Source organism: Psittacula echo, assembly GCF_963264785.1.
Source record: "Psittacula echo genome assembly, chromosome: 2".
NCBI classification, from domain to species: domain Eukaryota; kingdom Metazoa; phylum Chordata; class Aves; order Psittaciformes; family Psittacidae; genus Psittacula; species Psittacula echo.
Window position 1 is genome coordinate 99,697,084 of NC_137737.1, and position 22,866 is coordinate 99,719,949.

General features: G+C 38.9%; 1 protein-coding gene across 3 annotated transcripts in view; it reads right to left on the reverse strand.

The window, feature by feature from the left end:
• The window catches only part of ZNF407 (zinc finger protein 407), a 343,995-nt gene that overhangs the window by 310,528 nt on the left and 10,601 nt on the right, over positions 1-22,866 (reverse strand). Inside the window, exons 2-4 of one of the 3 annotated variants that reach the window (XM_080611327.1) lie at positions 2,787-5,191; positions 1,406-2,003; positions 383-703 (exon numbers count right to left, since the gene is read on the reverse strand). In XM_080611327.1, coding sequence (XP_080467453.1) covers positions 383-703; positions 1,406-2,003; positions 2,787-5,191 — 3,324 coding nt within the window. Of the gene's footprint in view, positions 1-382; positions 5,192-22,866 lie in introns of all 3 variants that reach the window. The other 2 variants (XM_080611326.1, XM_080611325.1) reach the window with 2 other exon arrangements.

Sequence of the window (22,866 nt, forward strand, 5' to 3'; positions counted from 1 at the left end):
AATAAACAATTTGGATATTAAACAACTGCAAGCAAGAGGAAGTTAGAAAGAACAGCTAATTGTTCTCTCAAACCACCACTGCTTCATTATATACATTTAAGAACCAGTTAATGGTTACAATTTAGATTAAAGGGAACAAAATCTCTCTATATGAAACAAAAAGCAGAAGGGTGACTGCACTTAACAATATTCTTACATTTTCTGACCTTTGATCACTGTTTTTCATACCCATTTAGATAATTTTGAATTTCATTGGGGGCTTATTAGGTGAGATGCATGCCAGTTCATAAGAAATGTTAAAGAGATTAACAAACAGAAAAAGACCAGTGGTATAATTCACTCTGCTTGAAAGGGACCTCTTGCAAAGAGAGCATTTCCATACCTGTATGGGTACGGATGTGAGCTAGGAAGGCCATGGAATTGCTACTTCTACACATCTTCCCACAATACTTGCAGATATTGCCTTGGTTCTCTTCCCTCTCCCTGTTTATTTGCTCAGTGTCTTCCACAATGTACTTATTCACTTCCCGCAACAATTCTTCATGTTGCTCTTTAATGTGGAGAAACAAGCTCTGCTCCGAATCGAAGGGCTCTGTGCACTTCACGCACTTAAAGGTAGCGCCTCCTTCAGGCAGCTCCTCCACGCTTGCCTGCTCGTTCCGCATGTGCCCAGCACTGGCCAAGTGCTGGTGAAGGTTGCTCTCTGTGTAAAATGATTTTCCACACAGTAAACAATGAAAATGTTTCTCTTTTGAAGGATGTTTCATGGCTATGTGAACATTTAGTCCGCTCAAACCATCTGCTAGAAAACCACAGTCATCACAGCGAATACGTGTCAATTCCCCAAGGGAAATTCCTTCTGACTTCTTTTTCCCACCACTTGGTGAAGGATCTGCTTTCACTGTAAGCTCTCTAGCCTTCACTCCACTTGACATCTGTCCTTCAGAAGAATGGTCAGTGACCTCCCCATCTTGATGGCTTTTCAACCTCACTATAGAAGAATCAAACTTGCCAAAATTTTGCATTGCCTTTCCTTTATCATCAGCACTGATAACCGTTCCTAAAGCCTCATTATTACTTTCTTGCATGCCCTCAGCTGTTGAGCCATCTGCCTCCCAAGCATTGTTATTTATAGTTACTTCTGCCTCATGTTGTGCTTCCATAAGGGCTTCTTCCTCCTCCCCAGTAGGATCCTCTTTGAAACTTCTGTCACCCTCTAAACTATGTATATTTTGCACCATTTCTCCAATGTTTCCAGCAAAATTTGATTGCTCTACTGCACTACTTGTTTCTGGAAGAGTTAGCATAAGTGGGCTATTTCTTTTCAGTGGTATTTTTTTGAGAATGTCTGTGTTTCTACATTCTACTTCAGGATTTTCTTTATATGCTTCCAAGCTTTCCTCACCTTTTCCTGAGTTCAAGTTTGTGCTGCTTGATCTATTTTGATTTTCTGCAGTGCAATCATCATCTGAGTTGAGCCGCTCCTGACCATGCCTACTTTGCTGCAACTCACTAGTACCTGCTTCTTTAACTGATACTTCCTTGTCAAGTTTACCTTTCTGAGGAGTTTGCTGGAAACCCTCACAAAAATGGTTTTCTCCTCCATTTTTAGACTTCTCTTCAAGTTCACCTTCTACTATATCTTTGGAATCGCCTCCTCTAGGCATTCCTGAAGATGCATATTCATCTAAGACAATACACTCAGTTAAGCTTTTACACATATGATCACCTTCTGCTGCATCACTAGCACATTTTGTTTCACCTAAAACAGTTTTTGATTCTCCTGTACTGTGATGGTGCTCCTCTTGAGACAAAGCAGTGCCTTCTTTAGTGATATTTGCTGTGTTTGCTTCTTCCCCAGAAGAATAAACATAAGATTCTCTTCTAATTTTATGTTTCTCTGTTGCTGCATGCCTAATCATCTCTCTACGAGTAACAGCATAGTAGTCACAAGCCATGCAGTAGTATTCAAACTGTTTTGTATGTTTTCGCTTCACATGCAGCTGTAAAGAAGAAGAAGAATGAGCAACAAAGCTGCAGTGGACACACTTATTGTCACCTGCACCCAATGCTCTTTTCTGGAGGCATGGGTCACCATCTTGTGTAACCCTCACTGGTTTCAGAAACACGTGTTGGCTTATATTTAATGGATTGCTAGTATGCTCCAAATCTGGCAGCCTACTGGCATTTACAACTTTTAGCTCAGCATCTTCTTGCTCAACTTCCTGATTGTCTAAGACAGAATTTTCTAAATCTGATGACTGGTTACCATCCTCAACATGTTCATACAAGGCAGTCATAGGGCTGTTAACCTTCTTGCTCATGGATTCAAAATTACCTCCTTTGGGGCTAATAATGATGTCTGAGTTCTGTTTTCCAGGTCCTTCTATTTCAACACGACTTTTGTGTTTTTTGGTTGCGCAATGGCGTTCCATGTCTCCTTTGGTTACAGTGTAATAATTGCAAACCTTACACAAATAGCTGTACTGATGACTATGTTTTCGTCTGATGTGAACAGTCAAATTTGTAACACTGGAGGCCAAAAGACCACAATGGCTACATGTCCTAGAAATAGTGCCTTTGGGTTTCCCTCTTTTGGGTGCATTAGCTAAAACCAATTCATTTTCAGCAATCCTTTGATCAAGTGGAATGATTTCCTTATTTCTTGATACGTTTTCCACAGAAGAGGATGAAACATGTATAATTTCTTTATCTAACTCTGTATTCCCACTCCCAGAAACTGAAGGATCCACTACTGTTTTAATACCACCAATACCAACACAAACCTTTTCAATACATTCTTCAAAACGTAGTCCAATGTTGTTTTTCCTGGCATTTTCAAGGTGCTTGCTTCTTTTGATATGCTTCTCCATTCCTTCCCTACTCAGTGAGTAGAGATTACATGCTTTGCAAAGGAAGTGATACTCCTGTGCATGTCGGAGTTTTATGTGCCTTGTAAGAACCGTGGAAGATCTTGTCTTATAAAAACACTTTTTGCATTGAAATTGGGTTTTATTCAGAACAGAATGCTTTAATTCATTTTTATGGTTTATGAAGGAAGGGTCTGGAGGTTTTGCTTTCATTGACACTTCCATTTCCTTTGCAAGATTTTGGCTATTGTTTGATAACGAGTCAGCATAAGTTGGCACGTGCAAGGTCTGATCACTGTTACCCAGTGGAGTGGCTTGCTGAAAGACTGAACCATCGTGTTTCTCTTTTTTTTGATGTTTTATCAGTTCTTCTTCCATTTGAAAAAAAAGAATGCAAGTTGGACAACTATGGGACATATTATGTGCTTCACTCATGTGGCTTTGAAGGCTAATCACGTTCAAGCTGGTAAATGAACAGAGTTGACAATTAAAGCTACAACCACCCATCTGGTGTTTATTGTCCTGAGAGTGTTGTTTCATGTCTTCCCCGACTCCAGAGGAATAACTACATATCTGACAATGAAACCGGATCCTTTTTGTATGAAGTTTTTCAACATGAACTTCCAAACTTTTTCTGTTCTGAAAAACATGACCACAATCAGTGCAAGCATGGAGAACACTGTGGTCAGCAGTAAGGTTAACATCACAATCTTTAGTATGTGTAGTGCTGGAAGAAGGGGCATTTGGCTTATCTTCAGTAAGATCTTGAATTTCTGAAGTATTATTACCTTTACCTCTAGCATCTGTTTCTAATTCTGTTTGTGACATACAGCTTGAATCACCAGATTTAAACTCTGTGCTGGAGATATGCTCCATGTGTAGTCTCTGAGTCTCCGACTTGCCTTTCTTAAAGTTTCCCAACAAGCTGTACCTTCTTTTAACCTGCTTCTTGAATTTAAAAGACCTACTCTGTCCAAATGAAGGCCTTAACAAGACAATGTTTCTTCTACATTCTGGTCTATCAAATCTCCTTGTCAAGTTTAAACTGCTAACTGGCTTTTTGGTAGTTGGAGGTAATTCTGTTTTCTGCAAGATACTTTCTGAGGGTCCTGGTATTTCTATTTTTTCAGTACAGACTTCATAATTTCCTTCTACAGAAGAAGAAAGAAATGTTTCTTCTGTCATAGCATCTGCTTTTTCAGTGGGAACATCTGAAGATGGTATCATTTCAACTAGTTCAGTGCCATCATTTTGTTTAGACAAGCTTACTTTTGAGCCTTCCAGTGTACTGCAGACACTTAATTCTTTTGCATCAGCAGCCCCTGCCCTTAATTTACTGGTCCCAGGTTTTGCTCTGACATTCCTTTCTTTGCTTCCAGTAGATCGTTGTTTTTTGGAGTATTTTTTTGACAATATTTGAACAAACCCTCCCCGTGCAGCAAGATTTTGGCGCCGAAGGTGAGTCTTGCCGAGGAAATGAGAATTTAGGAGATCTTCCTCAGCACTCTGAAAACCACAAAGTTCACAACAAAACATCTGGGATTTCTCATGATCTTGCTGGACATGCATATGTAATGCTGAACTACATTCAGCTTTGCAACTACAGTGAGGGTATGTTTGCTCTTTGGATAGTTTAGAGGAAATCTCTCGTTTATTGTTTTCCTTATCAGAGCAGGAAGGTAAACGCTGATCACTCATTCTGCCTTTGAAATCTTTGTCTATGTTTCCAACTGCATAACCAATACTGACTTCTTCTGAAGAACACAACTTATCATGAACAGCAGCTGGCTCCTCTTGTGAATGTTTATTTTCCTTGTGAATTTTCAATATGGCACCATCAGCACATTTGAAATCACAATGTAGGCACAGGAAATTTGAATTAAGTATTTCATCACCACGACAACTGGTAACTCCTTCCCTCTTTACAGCTCCAGCTACAATACTACCCGCTTCTCCAGCTACAACTTTGTGCAATTTTCTTTCACTATCTTTCATGTCTTCTGAAGAACTCTGCTTTCTTTTTCTGGAGACATTTTTATGTTTGTCTGCTACAACAGCATCCAGGTTTGGTGATCCTGACAGTGCCCTTTTGTTTGTGCCATTCTCTTTTCTTTTCTTGCCAAGGTCCCTGAACACTTCATCTGATATGATCTTTGTTTTCTGCTGAGACGAAGAGTCACATCCAGCATTTTCTCCTGATGAATTTCTCTGGGATTCTTCCATCGACTGAGTTTGTAAACTCTCATCAACATCTCTCTTATTTTCCTCCCCATCCATTCTTAACATTGATATTATAAATTGTAGATCATTTGGCTTAGTACCTGTAAAACAAAAGAGTTCTTATTAGTATTCCGTGCACAACCAAAAGGTAAAAAAGTCAAGTGAAAAAAAGCAATATAGCAAATGGAAGACAAATACAATGAAAGATACAAGGCTGCATTTTCAGCATCATGTCTAAACTTAATGACATCTAAAAATCAAACCAACTTCTAGGCATTTGTTTACAGAGCTCTCACTGTGGTGAGCAATGTGTGAGTGAGTACCAGCTTCAATAGTTTTTGTGTAATGAAGTAATTTGCTACATGCTTAAATATGGGCAGACAAGCCTAGTTTCTAAAAGCATATTTAGGACATGAAACACTAACAGCTTTCAGGGAACTAGTCATGGTATGTTCAGCTCTTCCTGGAATAAAAATCCAGTTTCCCAAATTTAAAAGCTCCAAGGAGGAAACGGCCATGACTGCAACAACAAGCAAAACAAAGCCAACATAAATTTTAAACATTGTAAGTATGAAGCTTTCTTTCCATCCCCTGCTTAGATTACCCGCTAAAGAGTGAAAACACAAATAAAGCCACATTCTAAAAGAATATACTGCAAGTTCAGTTCCCATCATTCCTAAAATATCCTCTTTAAAAATTCATTTCTGGTTTGGGAGTGGGAGATGAGGGGGTGGGAGGGAAGTCATGAAACAGCAGTGCAGAGAAGGGCAGCACCTTTGAGCACAAACTCTAACCATCCAAATCCAGTTACCCAAAGCTTTTGCTCAACTGCCCAGTGAGACCTTCCTGCTCCCAAAAAGATGTCACCACTAGAAAACTGATGCTACCACACAGATTATAAGAGGTATGGGGATCAAATCCTGACATTTATTACCTTTTCATTTTGATAGGAAGTGATGGAGAATTGGAAATGTATTTCATTTTAACAGATGATTAAATACTAAATGTATTGTTTATCTACATGCTTTACACTATGATTTAAAACTCAATTTGCTGCAGATCCAAGTATCCAGTTTTTTGTTCAGTTACCCATTGAATGAGGCCATGACCACAGCTGTAAGTACTTTCTGACAAGATTAAGTAATTGCAATGTTGATACAGATAATACAGGGTACAAAAAAACTATTCAAGTACATGCTAAAAAAAAAAAAAAATTTGCTTATTTTTGAGGACAAAGTAATAAAGTATTAAATTGGGAAAATATACTCAAATCAGTTGAACTAATTAACTATTGAAGCAAAAAAAAAGGCTGCTTTTCTGCTTGATAATAATTTATGGAAGGCCTATAAGGAATTGAGCGCACAGTTGTTGCACACATAGAACAGGTTTTCAACTGTAGGTCTCTCTAAAGTACTGACCAAATTTATACCAAGCTAGCTATAACAAGAGAATAACCACCTCTAGATCACAAAAGCCCTTTGGAGGATACAGATACTGCCTTTCTATCTGGGTTTTTTTGATTCTTATACACTATTATTTAAATTTGTTCACTAAATCATGATAGAAACTATCACAATTAGTGAGAAGTAAAACAATCAGGTCTATATTCTCAGCTGGTTTAAGTCAGCATATTGTCAGTATATTCAAAAACACTAACAGCAATTAATAGCAGAGGAAGATGAAGCCTTTGAAGTGCAAGCTTGCTCTGAAAAGGTTTACGAGTACTGTTTGGGATACAGAAAAAAAAGATCAGATGAAAATTATGCTGTTTAACTGCAGTAAAGTTTTATTTATATAACTTGGAAAGTATCAAGCAATTACTTCAGAGATGGATGTCACAAACCCATCCTTAGCTGTTTGCATTCAGCAGCTGTGGGTCCTTAGCCTTGCTGGACCCCCATGGCAGGTCCCCAGCCCACCACTGAGACCACTCTTCTTTTGCATGGTCAGGTGAAGAACAGCAGTTTTTTCTCTCCTTTACAATACAATTTGCAATCTTATACCAGTTCTCCATCTTCTTTAAAGGATACTCTCCTCTCAGACCATGTGATTTATCAGAGAGCCTGACTGGCAGTGCATCAACACCTCCACTGGAAATTCCCACTATCAAAGGTTCTATTGGGGTAATTAGGGTTTCTCCATCAGCAAAAATTCATACATCCAAGACATATTAATAAATAAAGGAGCAGTGGCTCCACACCAGACTTTCTTCTGACATGCTACATGCCCATTTAAAGCCATCCTATAATCTGATTGAAACCTTTAAGTACTGTCACACCAAGATCAACCTCTGACAGAAACTGCAAGCCAAACACACAGTGGTCGCTGGAGTGGATGCTTCCAGGCTGTCACAGGCAGGTATCAGCAGTCTCAGAACATGCCTTTTCTGCTGCACCAGCACAGATTCAGCTCATCTCCACTAGTCATCCATCACCTCAAAAGAGATGGCTGATTATTTGCATACAGTATGTGCAGGATTAGCCTTACTTCTCCGCATTTGTTCACTAAAATCGCCAATAGAAGTTCATCCTGCTTTGCTCTACCAAAAATCTTGGATCACAATTCCAGTTCTGACAGCCAACCTTGTCTTTAGCTCAACTGTACTGCACCATTTAGGATTTTTCCAAGCGCTTACAGAAAGAAAAAAAAAAATTAACTTTTTCTCTTGTAAACTCTGTATTCACAGCTACAAACTGGTTGTGAAAAATGCAAAACACATCTCACAAGTGCTGCCAATAATTTCAATATGAAATTAAAACAGTTACATATTTAACACAAATATGCAAAAGACCTTATGCCCCAGCCTTCCTGCCTAATTCCTCCAATTCTCCAAACCAAGAGTAAACGGAGACACTTATCTCCATCTTTATTTCATGACAAACTTATAGCACGCAGCTCTGGAATGCACTCTGCTTCATTTACAGGTAGTACTCCTAATGAAGTCAACATGTCTATCCCCACACCTAATAACAAGTATTATCAAGGCAATAGCTACTTGGCTGCACAGCACAAGTTAGGTGTAGCAACAATTAATGATATGCCTTTACCAGTTTCATTTCTATCTCACATCTGAGTTTTCATGAAAACAACCTCCCCCTGTATGCTTCCCAGAGTTAAATTTGCCTCTGTCCCACCTCCATATAAACTGTCAAAATATCACCACACAGGAGTTTGCACCTGCATGATACCATAACCCAGAAAGAATTCTCTATGAAAGAAAACAACTATGAGGCAGTTGCTGTTGTCTCTCTAAATTTACCCCTGCATTAATTAACCTAAGGAATTATATTGCCTTTAATTTCATTCTCTCTTAAAGTTACCTTTAGGACAAGAGCACATCTCCTGAGGCAGACACTAACAGCTAGAGTCAGGACTTTTTGCTGGGACTACAGACAGCGATTTGCTGAGCTGTGGCCAGTTCTTCACATCTCAGACAAGATCTAGACCACAACACTGAACCACATCTCTGTTTCTCCCCACTGTGATCTTTGTTCTGATAACACAGCTGTGTCTCTAACACAATTTCAGTAACATATACGTCAGATTCCTTGATGGGAGAGTAGTGCCTCACACCCAAAGGGAGCTGTGGGCAGATCTCTTCTCAGCTTCCTGCATAGATTTATTGCACAACTGATTATCACTACTTGAAGAATGCATTCAGCATACTGTAAGCCTCCTCTAGGCAGAAGGAGCCTATAGTGCTTCCCCTGCTGTAAGCTTCTCTCCTGAAAGCTGCCACAGGACAGGAGGACAAAGGCAAAGCAACAAACTGGTCACAAATATGGGTGGTCCTAATCCTCAGCCTACATAAACCAATTCACTTCTGCTCTCATCAAAGCCACTACATTAATTAAGGGCTAGCCTACAGTTGGTACTAATACAGGAACTAAAGAATCAGAGAAGGCATCAGCAGTACACCAAGTGTGTGCAGTACCAGTGACCACAGGATACATAAGGCTAAATGGGTTTCTTTTTGCAAAATTAATCTTAGATCAAATCTTAGTCTGGCACAAGGATCGTCACCCAGAGCAAAGAATCAGCATCTGGAATTTGATTAAATCAACTGGTTACTAAAACCACATTGTAGATGTAACAAGTAACCCTCTGTAGCCATGGCAGCTTAAGCATATGCTTAAGTCTACCTCCTACTTATTAGTGTGGATGATTAAGCCTTTTGATATCAATGTAATGCTGCCAAACTCAGACAGCAGTAGAAGTGGGGAAGAACAGCTCTTGAACTACCTTATTCATGGACTAACAAGACTAAAACTGATGCAAGATGGAAGTTGTTATGCTCTTCCTTCTGCCTTTACCTTTAAAAGAGTCTGATTACATTTTTACAAGAAAAAAATATCTAAAGTGCAATGACACAGAACCACTTAATGTACTGCATAAATAAACCAGAAAGGATTTATATAGGCACCAGTGGTATCACCAGGTACAACACAGCAGAATACCAGAGCACAGGATCAAGCCCAGCTAAGCCGACAGCATCAAATCTTCAGTATTTCCATAGTTTAAAAACCTGGTTCTGTCAAACAGCGCTCTCCTAACATCATAGTTGATGTTCAGAATGACGCTGTTCTAACTCAAAAGTGGGTTGACTTTTTGTGACATAAATCTTTCGTTAATGTTCATATAAATCAAGTATAGCTGAACAGATTCTTAAAGGATATGACCAAAAATTAATTTGCCACATTAGCTTCAGGTTAACAAATTCTTCTGCTTGGAGACAGTCATACATTACCTAATGCATTTTAAGGTTCTTTGTAGCACACTGCTGTTCCCAAGTTTTGGAAAGAAGCTTCCTGTGGCTTCAACATCTTTGAACAGAAAATGCTAAACTCTGTAATTCTGCTGGAAATAGGAGCTACGTGTTTAACATAACACTTTTCTTCAACAGTTTTCCAAGTATCCAAAGGAAGTTAAACATGATTTTAAGATCTTCAAAAGCAAAATGTTTGTTACATATGTTACATCTCCATAGGCCAAATATCCAAATCTTTACAGTATAAACGAGGAGACACACACATTTTTAAATTACAAGTGCATAATACACAATACAGAAACCAATATAGCTAACAGATTCCTCTCCGTCATGCATTGGGATTTCAAATCGTGGAGGGTTTTTTTCAATGTTTAATCTAATTTAAAAGACATCCCACAGTCAAAATTCAGCACAATCTCACTACCTATAAAGAAGAAAACAAATACAAAAATGAGAAAAATACCACTTCCTGAGCCGCCATCACCATTTATGACCAAGTAACACAGATTTTTCTATTCTCCCTACAAAGCTTTTTTGTATATTGATATGGTATCTGCTACAGCTCTATTCAAAAGCAGCAGTCATTTCCAAACAAAAGATGTTTTCTTCTATGGAAATACAGAACATGTTAGTTTGAGTGTTTTCTCTATTTTTTTTCATCTGGTCCAAAAAATAGTATGTCATTTCTCTATGCCAAAAGGAGAAGACAGTGTAGTTAAGACTTTCAGTATAAGACCTGCATTGCCCTAGACCTTCAGATGAAATTTAGAAAGAAGTAATCTTAATTTAAGATCAAAATTACATGCAATATGAATGATGAACTAAAGTTAAGTTCCTTAACTTGATGCTCAATAAAATTTTGTTGACTTCTCTTTAAGAGAAGGGGTAGGGATGTGAACAGAAGAAGCCAAAGGAAGTATATTTAAAAGTGCTAAATTCCACTTTGTTTTTTATTTTGTATGCTAACCCTGGCATTAGAATTCCCAAAGCACTTCTCAGTCAGAGTATTATTGTCTCCTAGTATTCAATACCCAGTCTTCAGTGTTTATAAAGGATGTGACACATGGGAAACAGAGTTTCTTTCTTTTCCAGTAAAAATTCCCTTTTTTCAGACAATTAATTCTTTCAATGAAATCATGGATACAATGAAGCAAAATCATTTTAATGAGCTCCTTAAATAGCCTGCCCAAAACTGAATGTGAACAACTCATCTCAGCATACCTTTGTGTCAAACAAACATCTCATTTTCAAGGGCATAACATCCTTCCTAAATCAAATCATAGGTCTGTCTTCTGGCCTTACAAAGTTACCCCACTTCCTTCAGAGAGACTAATCCAAGAAAACAGTCTCCTCAATAATGGAATACAGAAGACAATATAGTTATTGTTCAAATTGAGCAAAGATCACCTTTATTTTGAGGAGTATTCCATGCTATCCGTTACAAACATGTATGTTCCCTTGCAGCTCAAGAATGGTGGAACTTTAAGCTTTGCATCGTAAGCCTGTTCTTCAAGTAAAGCCACTCATATTCCTAGGGCACCAGAACATCCACAGGAGACTTCCAAACAGGCTATAGTCTTTCAAAGACTAAAGACTTTGAAGTTTCCACACTGATGTATATATCTGCAATAAAGTAACTAGAGAGAAGCAAAAAGTAAATGTAGGTCAAATCTCTTTTCTGTCACAAGCTGTAGTACCCTCTCACATACCCTATAGTACCCTGGAATTCATCAGAGGAAGTACACAGGCACTATCACTGACACCTGATTCAAAAATGTTGGAAGTCTTCCTTTTTCCTGCCAGCAAAAGATAAAATTAAGTTGAAATTGCTGTTACTTGCAAATTGGCTCTTGGAAATTTTACCCAAGAAACCTGGTCCTAGTGGACCCTGACTGTGTTATCCTTTAAAATATAAGGAGTATGAATTTCCTAAACAACATCCTATTGTTTAATATTGGACAATATTTACTAAATCTCCATCAACCTTTGCTCCAAATTAAACCTAAAAGATAAAAAAAGATGGCTTTGCTGGCTCCTTGTTTTAAACTACCGTATCATATGAAAAGCAACAAGAGGCCTCCATCATCACAGCCGAAGATGCACTTGTCTACTAACAGCTTAAGCAGGCTTGAGGACGTAGCAGCACCAGCACAGGTGAAAAGGCCAACACAAATGGCCAGCACTCAGCCAGCTGAGAACCAAGAATGCATTTTCTGAGTAACTTGAACCAAGATGCAGAAGGGAAGAACAAATCAGAAAAAAAAAAAAAAACACACACACACAAAAAAAAAAACCCGCAAGTTTTTCTTGCCAGAAAGAAGGTAAAAAAGGCTTCCTTTATATATTGAAACATTCTCCTCAGTTTTTATATTACAACAACAAAAAAAAGGTACTGAGTATTTTTCACATATTTATTACCCAGCTATTCACTGAGGCACAGCTCACTGAATATAGAAAAAGAACCTAACCAATACCATTTTAAATTAAAGGTAGGCTGATAATCGTTTGAATGTATTTTATCCACAATTATGTAAGTATGCCAAAAAGTCATGCTAAATAAAATAAATGTTTCATTTAAAACAAACAAACAAAACAACAAAGACATTCAGTGTGAAGTCAGGACAGCAAAACTGTAGAAAAAGCATTAAGGAGGGAAGATGCCAGAAAGTAGAAAGGGAAACTTAGCATGTTTTAAACACTAGTATTTTCTGACTGATCATTTTAATTGCCTTGCCTTTAACTCTTTAATGACTTTCTACTGAGGTAAATCAGGCCTACATGGTTTAGTTTACTGTATTTATTGCCATCTTTTAAATCACTAAGGCAAAGAATGCACATAGCAATCTGTATATATGCACAGGCTTCTCAGTGTTGTGCATCCTGTTTTCCCCTTGTCAGCTGTTATTCAAGTAGCTCAGCTGAATAGTTGCATCAGGTTTTGGCTGAACAGGTAACATAAAGATTTAGGTTTATTCCTGTGGTAGCTTAACAAAGTTTCCAAAGAAGAATAGAAAGTGTACAAATGCTTCTAAAGAAAAGAAGTTAATAAAAATAAAAGCATTCTGATGACACCTGGTGGCCACTTCACACAAGGAAGTAGTTGCATTTCATCTGAGAAAAAAAAACAGATCAAACAGAAGTGTTACATGTTGTTTTGGTAAGCATACCTACAGAAATGACAGCTGATACTATTATCAATTAGAGTATATACTCATTAGAATATACATCTTTACATGTTTCTATGTATCAAATTACTTTATTACTGTTATAGACACATAAATATACTCAAAAATTAAACATTTAAAGACAAAACCCGGTTTTCTGAACAATGAAATAGAAGTGAATACACTGGATGTGTTTCAGCTTAATCCTACAAGACATATGAAACTTCCTTTCGTTTCAGTTTTGGTTCTCCAGCTCAGTTGCTTAAATAAGGCAGAGAGTGATGGAGGAGAAGCACGGTGGAAGCGGGTGCCTGCCTCACACCAGGGTGCACTCGGAAGGGCTTCATGCAATAGATGCTGCCCCAAATCATTGCCACAACATTTTAATCTTCCAGCACACTTCAACCTTCAGTTCTTTGTATCACTGGATCTCTAATAGAAAGAAATTAATATCCATCATTAGAAATTTGTATTAAAAAAGTCATAGCTGTACACAGATCTCAGCTACAGAGAGGGTAAACCCTTAACATGCAGGGGGAAAACTACATGTCAAGTCACATTTTCTCCTTAATTCATGCAAGCAATCACAATAGGGCTGCCATGTCCTGCACAACACATAGGTAGATTTTTTCCCCAACAGATGATTGTCACTAAGACTTAAGCCATGCATAGTTGTGCAAAGCTTGGCTTTCTCCATAACAACTGACATTTGCTTTGAGGTGAACAAACCCATGCCTCACCTGAAGTTGCTAAACACCTTTTAAAGTCACGTACTTCTGAGCTCCGAACAGTTCAGGTGGTTACCACTGGATTTTATTCTAATTTGTATCACTGTCCATATCAATAGATGGAAACCAGTACAAGACAGTAATGGGAAGTGTACAGGTGTGACACTGGCATTGTGAGTCCAAGCACTGGCAATATATGATGATACCAAAACTATTCATGACTTCTGTGGTGTCTGTGATATCAGTCAAGAGCTACTCTTTTGGCACAACATGGTGCCTCTTGCCATCCTCAAGCTATGGATGGGAACCTAAGCCATGTAGCCGCAAAAAGTGCCTTCACTCCAACAGAGGACAGAAGAGAGGCAGAAGGCCAAGCAGGCTCCCACTTCTACCCAGCAAAACACATTCCTGGTCATCAGATGGAGAGTAGAGATGACTGAGGGAGGAGGCAGTGCTGTGGCAAAGGGCTCTATGCACAAGGAAGAGAAGAAATAGGGGATGCCCCAGCAGCATCCATCTTGGACTACTGCCTGTACAGTGAAACTACATCTCTCCGAGACAGGTCCTAGCCAGCTAGAATTAAAGTGGGGATGAAAGTGGGGAGAAAGGACAAGCCCTTGTTGACACCACCTTCATCTACAAAATCCCCATCTCCCTCTTGTACAAAGCATTCACAGTACTGACACTTTGGGAGTAAACACTATTAAGGTTTCAAATGCCACTGCCTATCAATAGCGTTCATTTCTCCCCATGTCTATTGGTTTCAATGCAACAGATTTGCTGCCTATCTAAATCAGTCCCTGAAATTCATTTGTCTTCCAGAACTAGCAATTTGCCTAAGCATGTGCACGGTGTCAGGAGGATTCCACCTAGGCTTGATGTGAGGCAAACATGTTCAAGGGCGTTCCCAAATAAGGACTCACCTGACAATTAAAATTTCCACTTCCTCATGCAGTAATGGTGTATGTAGTGCAACATCAGGAACAGTTGCACTGAGAACCACTTTTGTAGGTATTAACCTACAAAAATTATGAATTCTGTTTTATTGAATTCAAAAATTATAATTCTGTTATACCAAAGAGCTGCAGCTTGCTTACCAGTTTTATGTTACTGAGATCATGTAGTGTGCAAAATCCTCTCATTTTGAAGCACACCGTGTAACAGCTACACAAGACTACAGCGAATTTCCTTCAGTTGTGGGTTTATCACAAACCTGACTCTCTGGTTGGCACCCACACTATCAAACAGCTCCCTGAGAATATGAGCAATGGAGACCAAGGTGAGTGGAGCCCCCTCTTTCTCCCAAAGCCAGGAGGCCACACAGAGCCACTGCTAAGCTGGCCATTGCCTACAACCCTCCTCCTCTGCAGGCTGGGAAGACACAGACTGCTCAGCTTGGTGGCCCCAGGTGTTGCATCCTGCTCCCCAAATCCCTCCTGGGCAGGGCATACAGCATGCCATGAGACCCTTCCCAGTCGCAGTTCCTGCCATCACAGAAGCTCAGCGCAGGACCATGTGGCACTTCCCTGGTGAGGTGACCTCGGGAGCTGGGTCAGAGCTGCAACTTGTGTGTGTGATCTCTGTATTTCCTCAATACATCCCGCTGTCTTGGGAACACATTAGGAGAGTGCTATTGCCAAAAATACTACTAATTCCCTGAAAAGTGCCGAGTTAAAATCAATCCCACAAACTTTCCTGAGATCAATAGGTTTTAATGAACACAGAAAACATACTCTGTGGCAATCATGGGCAGGTACCCAGAGACCAAGCTAGAGTAAGAAATTACACCTGCTCCAACGCTCTCCTGGGAAAAAAAAAATTGACATATTACTAAGTGGGCTATCACCTAGCCCAAACACCCCCAGGATCTGAGGGCCACAAGCTCACCCTTATGGGTGACCTGCAGGATGAGTTATAACTGCAGAAGGCAGCCAGGACGCAAACTCAGATTTTTCCAGCACACAGGGCAGGGTTTCAGCGCTGTGTTCTCAGCCCAAGTGGCACACCTAGCTTATTCCTCTGATGGAGCAACGCGGGCAGGAAAGCAGACTGCAAGTCAAACAGGGTGCTTCCTCAAGCAAAGAGTGCCGGAGTAGTCTGGTTTTCTCTCAAGTGGTAAAAATAATATTCAGTCCTGTGTTTCAGGCCTCAATAGTCATTTTCCTGGTAGTCATCCTGGGAAACCACTTCTAACAAATGCTACAGGATTTCTCTTCCTAGCTGTAATCATTGATGGAAAAGAGACAACAGTCTACAATCGAAGCTTACAGTTAACAAAAGCAAAAATGTTTGTGTCCTTTACAGCAAAGCCTAATATTAAGTGTGCTGTTCCATCCTGTATTTTCCAGAAGACTCAAGCATTACATCCTATTTTTCTGAAGCACCATCATACAGATTTCCACTTTCCAGTAAATTCCATAAATATTTGATAATCAAATGCAACTTCTGTTTTATCAGCTCTGCAGCCTTCCTCATTTTAAAGCACCAAATTATTTTGCTTTTTAAGCGAAGCAGGAAAGGAATCCACTTCTAACAGTGGCCCTGCAATTCCGTTTTACAATTTAAAGTATCATTTTGTAGCACATGCATCATTTTTCCAGCATCTATTGTCTGGTATTATTTCTGTAATGGAAGATTTTACTGGTTAAACCCCTGTAACTGCACAAAACATAGCAATATAAATATGCAAAGGTTCATATTACAACCATTATACTTTTCTCATCAAACTCATTCTGTATTACTGTGCTGAGATCTAAGTATTCTTAGATGCATGTACAATGGATAAAAAGAAATAAATACCTCTTTAATGCCTATGAATTCCTCATAAAATCCTCCTCGTGCCCCCAGTCATAGAATCATTTAGGTTGGAAACCATGTTCAAGATCACCAAGCCCAACTGCTAACCCAGCACTGCCAAGTCCACCACTAAACCATGTCCCTAAGCACCACATCTTTTAAATACCTCCAGGGACAGTGACTCAACCACCTCCCTGGGCAGCCTGTTCCAATGCCTTGATCACACTTTCAGTGCAGAGTTTTTTCTAATACTCAATCTAAACTTCCCCTGGTACAACTTGAGGCTATTCCCTCTTGTGACTTCAGAGAAGAGACCAACACTCACCTCTCTCCATATAACTTTCAGGTAGTTGTAGAGAGCAATAAGGTCCCCCTGACCCTCCTTTTCTCCAGACTAAACAACCTCAGCTCCCTCAGCCATGCCTCATCACATTTGTGCTCCAGACCCTTCACCAGCTTTGCTGCCCATCTCTGGACCCGCTCCAGCACCTCAATATCTTTTTTGCAGTGAGGGGCCCAGAACTGAACACAGGATTCGAGATGCAGCCTCACCAGTGCCAAGTACAGGAACACAATCCCTTTCCCAGTCCTGCTGGCCACACTATTTCTGATACAGGCCAAGATGCCTTTGGCCTTCTTGGCTGCCTGGGCACAAGCTGGCTCGTGTTCAGCAGCTGTCAATCAGCAGCCCCAGGTTCTTTTCCTCCGAGCAGCTTTCCAGCCACTCTTCCCCAAGCTTGTAGCATTGCATGGGGCTGTTGTGACTCAAGTGCAGGACCCAGCACCGAGTCTTGTTGAACCTCATACCATTTGCCACAGCCCATCAATCCAGCCTGTCCAGATCCCTTTGCAGAGGCCACCTATCAGCAAGCACAACACTCTCATCCAACTTGGTGTCGCCTGCAATCTCCTCATCCAGACTACTGATGAAGACACTAAACAGAAGTGGCCCCATTACTGAGCCCTGCGGAACACCGTTCGCCAACTGGATTTAACTGCATTCACTACCACTCTTTGGGCCCAGCCATCCAGCCAGATTTTTACCCAGGTATCCTAATGTCACTACCTCAATTACTTAAATACCTACAAACTGAAGTCACTGGGAATAGGGCATTTGAAAGTCAAGATATTTCTTTAAGTGCTTAAAAAGGATTCAGAAAGTAACATCAGATATCCAGATTTCACTATTTTATTCTCAGAACTTGTTGTTCAGAACTGAACATGACATAAAAGATATTTATGTAATTAAAATTAGGGGTTTTATTTATTTCAAAACTCAACAATTACAAAAGCTTAGCTGCATTAACAATCCCTTCTCCAGAATTCTTCAAAAGAAAAATTAAGATACATTAGACTATTTTTAATAACTTGTAGATTTTAAAAGTGCCCAATTAGAAATGAAAAAGCACTACAGAATAAAGGTAGCAAATGCACAAATTCAATGCTATTAAAAGGCAGACACATGAGATCTCATGTATCTTGTGCCATTTGTAAAAAGGTTGTTTTATTATCAGTGTAACTAATCACAATGAAGCCATCTCTTACAATCAAAGACATCATAATGAATTTTCTTTACAGCTACAGAGAAATGGGATTTGCTGTTCCGTATCAAACTAGAACAGGCTGTATAAATTCTTCTTCATATTTATTGTTAAATGTGATTTTTATCTATAAAATCAGCCATGAAATATTAAAAACTGAAACAACAGAATTTATATCTTTTACTTAATTTAGTTTAAACGGTCTAGTCACTAAAGAGAGGGAAAAAAGGTTACATATGTATTATAGCACACCCTCCCCTCTCCCCCTCTAAGCATTTCCATTATAAACCCCATAGTTTTTGGAATTTATAACTCAGCTGTAAAAATTCACTTCATTCTTAGAGCTCGTATACTTTTCCTTTTACAAATTTAAACATATATATATATATATATATATATATATAAAAAGCTATTCCAGTAGGAAGGCAAGAAAGGATGCAAGAGAAGACAAAAGCAATCAGACTTTATAGCTTAGCCACTTAAATCAGTAAATAAGGGCCATCTACTGTAATTCAGACCCATCTTCTATCCTGAGGAAATGGCAGGAGATGGTCAGCTGGCTCCACCTCAGCCCTTTGGCAGATGGGTACCAGGTACTGACCTCCAGCTACTGCTGAACTAGGTCAGGTTCAGGCTGGCACATGGAAGGAAAACCTCCCTATCCTACTGCTGTCTCCTGAAGACATCTGTACAACTGGGAATTGGATGAACTGAAAGAGCATGAGAAACAGCAAGAAGCATTAAAATAAAAATTAAGTAAAATCATCTGTGTCAAAGAAAACAAGCGTATCTTAAAAACAATCAATAGACAAAACTGTGTGTAAAAAGGGGCTTCTCCCAGTTAAAAGACCTAAGACTTGAGAATTCAGAAACTGGAGACTGGATAACATACAGTGCAATGAAAACTGCAACAGAAAGATAAAGGTAGACAAAAACCATCAGAAGTTCATGGAAGCTAAAAGGATTAAAGGGTATAAAAAGGGGTTTTTTTTAATACAGCATGGAAAACAATTCATACGTAAGAACATAAATTCCAAAATGAAGCATGAGATAAGGCAACAAGAGACAAGCAACCTATGACCTTAAGGTGCAGGCTACAAGATAGGCTATTTTCTACTATCAGTATCTTACTTTCAGCTTTCCCCTAAAGCATAACAAAAAGCACAAAAGCAAAATACACATTTATTTTCAGAGTTCACATATTATGGTCTGAAAGGAATAGAAAGAAGTAAGGGAGCAAAACCCTGCTTTGGTTCTCACAATGCAACTGGTGATTTGGTCAAGCTGGCAGAAGCAACAATCAAGCTACAGTGGGTGATCGCCTGCAGTTACTGTCTTAGGGGTACAAGAGAAGCTGGCAAAGACCTGAATTCCACAGATGCTCATGGCTGCTCTCCTCATTTAGAGGAATGCACCAAAGCCTCCTTGTCCAAACATACTGGAACTGCTTGATAACATGATGTCCTCTATTTCTGAAAACAGAGCGGAGTTTCAAGCATGCATGTCTTATGCAGGGATTAATAAATTTTCATGATGATTCAGTAAAATCCACATTCATTCTAAGAGTATTTTTATTTTTTAATGTGAAGAAGTGCATAGGCAGTAAAATTATTTCTATTTTAATTCATTATATTTATTAGAATTTATAGAATCATAGAACAGTTAGGGTTGGAAAGGACCTTAAGATCATCTAGTTCCAACCCCCCTGCCATGGGCAGGAACATCTTACACTAAACCATGTCACCCAAGGCTTCATCCAACCTGCACTTGAATACTGCCAGGGATGAAGCATTCACAGCTTCCTTGGGCAACCTGTTCAGTGCCTCACCACCCCCACAGTAAAGAACTTCCTCCTTATATCCAATCTAAACTTCCCCTGATTAAGTTTGAACCCATTACCCCTTCTCCTATCACTACAGTCCCTAATGAAGAGTCCCTCCCCAGCATCCCTATAGCCCCCCTTCAGATACTGGAAGGCTGCTATGAGGTCTCCATGCAGCCTTCTCTCCTCCAGGCTGAACAGCCCCCACTTTCTCAGCCTATCTTCATACCGGAGGTGCTGTATTCATTACGAAAGTATGTGTTGAACAATCATGAGCAAACATTTACTACTTGTCTTACCTGCCAGCTGTGGTTTAGTGGAAGGACATTGAAAGAGCATTAGAAGCACTTTCAGAATTATTTAAATAAACAAGTGTTTAAAAGCAAAATCTTAATAACATGGCATTTAATAATATAGCATATTCAGAAAGTACTGGAATGTGGAGGAATTCTACTCTTGAAAATGAGCCTTTAAATCACCCCTATTTGGAATGACTGGCATAACTGTATTATCTATGCATTTTTACATTGCTTTATAGAGCCAGTTCACTAAATCATTAAAAATATACACGACTGAGCTTCAGTTTGACCTGCAGTGACTCCTATATGTATTCTCAAAATTAACACGAGCACTGAATACTACTAATCTTCAACTTCTAATAACTGATCAAAGAATACTGTCCTGTAATTCACTACAAGCTAAAATCATAGTGCTGAACTGTGCATTTTCAAACAAGTGGTTTATAGCGCTAGATTTAAAATGCAAAGTTTCCATTATATTTAATAATTAAAATGCATGCTGTGTTATGGTTACATTTGGTGACTGGATTAGCAGTACCCCAACTGAGTTAAACAATGCCTTTTTCCTATTAGAGTTCGTATTACCATATTATCTATTTGCTTAAGAAAAGGAAGAAAAAAAGCACAGCAAGGAAGAAGGAATAAAAAAGAAACATGAATATCAAACATACTGAAAGACAGTGAGGACCAAGACAGCAAGAAGACCTGGTATCAGCAAAATCTACACTAGCTGAAAGCAGAAATCTGAAATATGTGTGCATCTAAAATATGAAAACTTTCTTAGGAAAAAAAATATTCTCCCTTTGTCAACTAGAGTTCTTAAAGTAAAGGGTTTAAAGCTCAGTTTGTTTTCCTAAGAGCAGTCTCTACAAATTTAGGAAATACAGACATCACTGTCGAAGAGCGGACTCTCTAAGGCTGTCAACTTCTTAATCAGGCTCTGACTTCACTGGAAACTGTGAAATTATGTAATTATTTATGCTTGGCAATTATGATGGCTTAGACAATTCCAGCACTATGAACATCTTCTTTTATAAAGCAAAATTCCTACTGCAATTTTAGTTTAGGAAATATGCCATTCTTTTTTTCTGTGCTTTATAGGTGGTTTATAAAAACAGAAATTAAATATAATGTGGAATATTTCTGCCTCTCCCAAAATGGACACCACTGAGCTTAGAAACATAACTTACAAGGACAAAAAATAATTAAAAACTAAAAACAAATTGAAACCATGGCCACAATGGCATCAACTGAGGTTTTCTTGGCACTGTCAGATTATGTGTCACCCAAAAGGCTGTAATTACAGGTTTTATGACCTTTGAGTACTTACAACAAATGTATAAATAAAATATTATTTGACCTCAGAAAAAGATACACTCCTACACTCTTGCAACATTTAAGTATAAACTTCAGAGACTAATTTCGTTTTCATTTCAAGTATATTTTGATTATCTTGGTATCAGCAGCAGAACACAGGCTTGTGCGCCTGAAAGCCTGCCTCCTTCTCCACCTATATGAGTTGGTGTAATGTATTACCTTTTCCTGTACACCACCTTCTCAGAAATCTGTCCCCTGATGGGGTATATACCCTTTGCATTCAAAATACAGAAGTACCCATTCTCTATCAAAAAAAGTTTATTCAACACTGTACCTCAAAATACACTTTACTGATATCAGCAACATCTAAAATGATGATGATGTGAACGAAGAAAAAAGAGAAGGTGTTCCTGCAAGTCGATCTCCACCTGCAAAGCTCAGCATGTTCTTTACCTGAAAAAAAAAAACAGAGCTAACAAAATACATTGTTGGGTTTTAACCTGCCCTCTTTGAACAACCATCTACTGTACCTAATAACCTTACGCCCAAGAAGGATTTTGGGAGAAGGAACTCCTTCTGCTTCATCAGAAGTCTGCTTCGGAGAAGCAGAAGGGATACCTCCAACGACAGACCTACATCAACTTTCTCTTCAGTTTCTTCCTCTCCTTCCTTCCTCAGGTTGCTATCCACACTGCAAACTCTTTGGGTGACACAAAGAAAATCAGGCAGGGAACAAAGCCGACACACAGCCCTCTGCAGATATCATCAGAGGCACACACAAAGAGTCAAAGAAATACTTGTCAAGAATTTCTGAGCTACCTAGATTTAGAATGGCTCTCAAATTCACAACTCTGTAGCTTTGACAATTAAAAAAATAAAACATGCTTTTTCATACAACATATCCACAAAGTTCCTGGTACCAACAAGTAACAATACTGTATTACAAAACCTCTGCTCAAAACCCAGCCTCTAGGGTTTGGGTTAAGGTTTAGACAAAAACAAACAAACAAACAAACAAAAAAGCAAAAACAAACAAAAAACCCAAACACACACAAGAAGCTAACAACTATTTGATTTCTTTGGGTTTGCATGCACAAATTACTACGAGATGGAGAGCTTGTGTCAGGTTGTGATTTTGATAATTTTGACACAAATTGAAAAAATTCTGTTAAACTAAATGGAGATACTCCATTTTATAGTCAGGTAAATGACATCAAATTCTCGTCCCACGTTTTCTTTCCTTCCTGATTAAATTACATTAACGTACACTCAAAATAAAGCAACTACTGCTAGTCCTAGTAATTCTTTTCAGCACAATAACTTAACGAAACATCACATGCA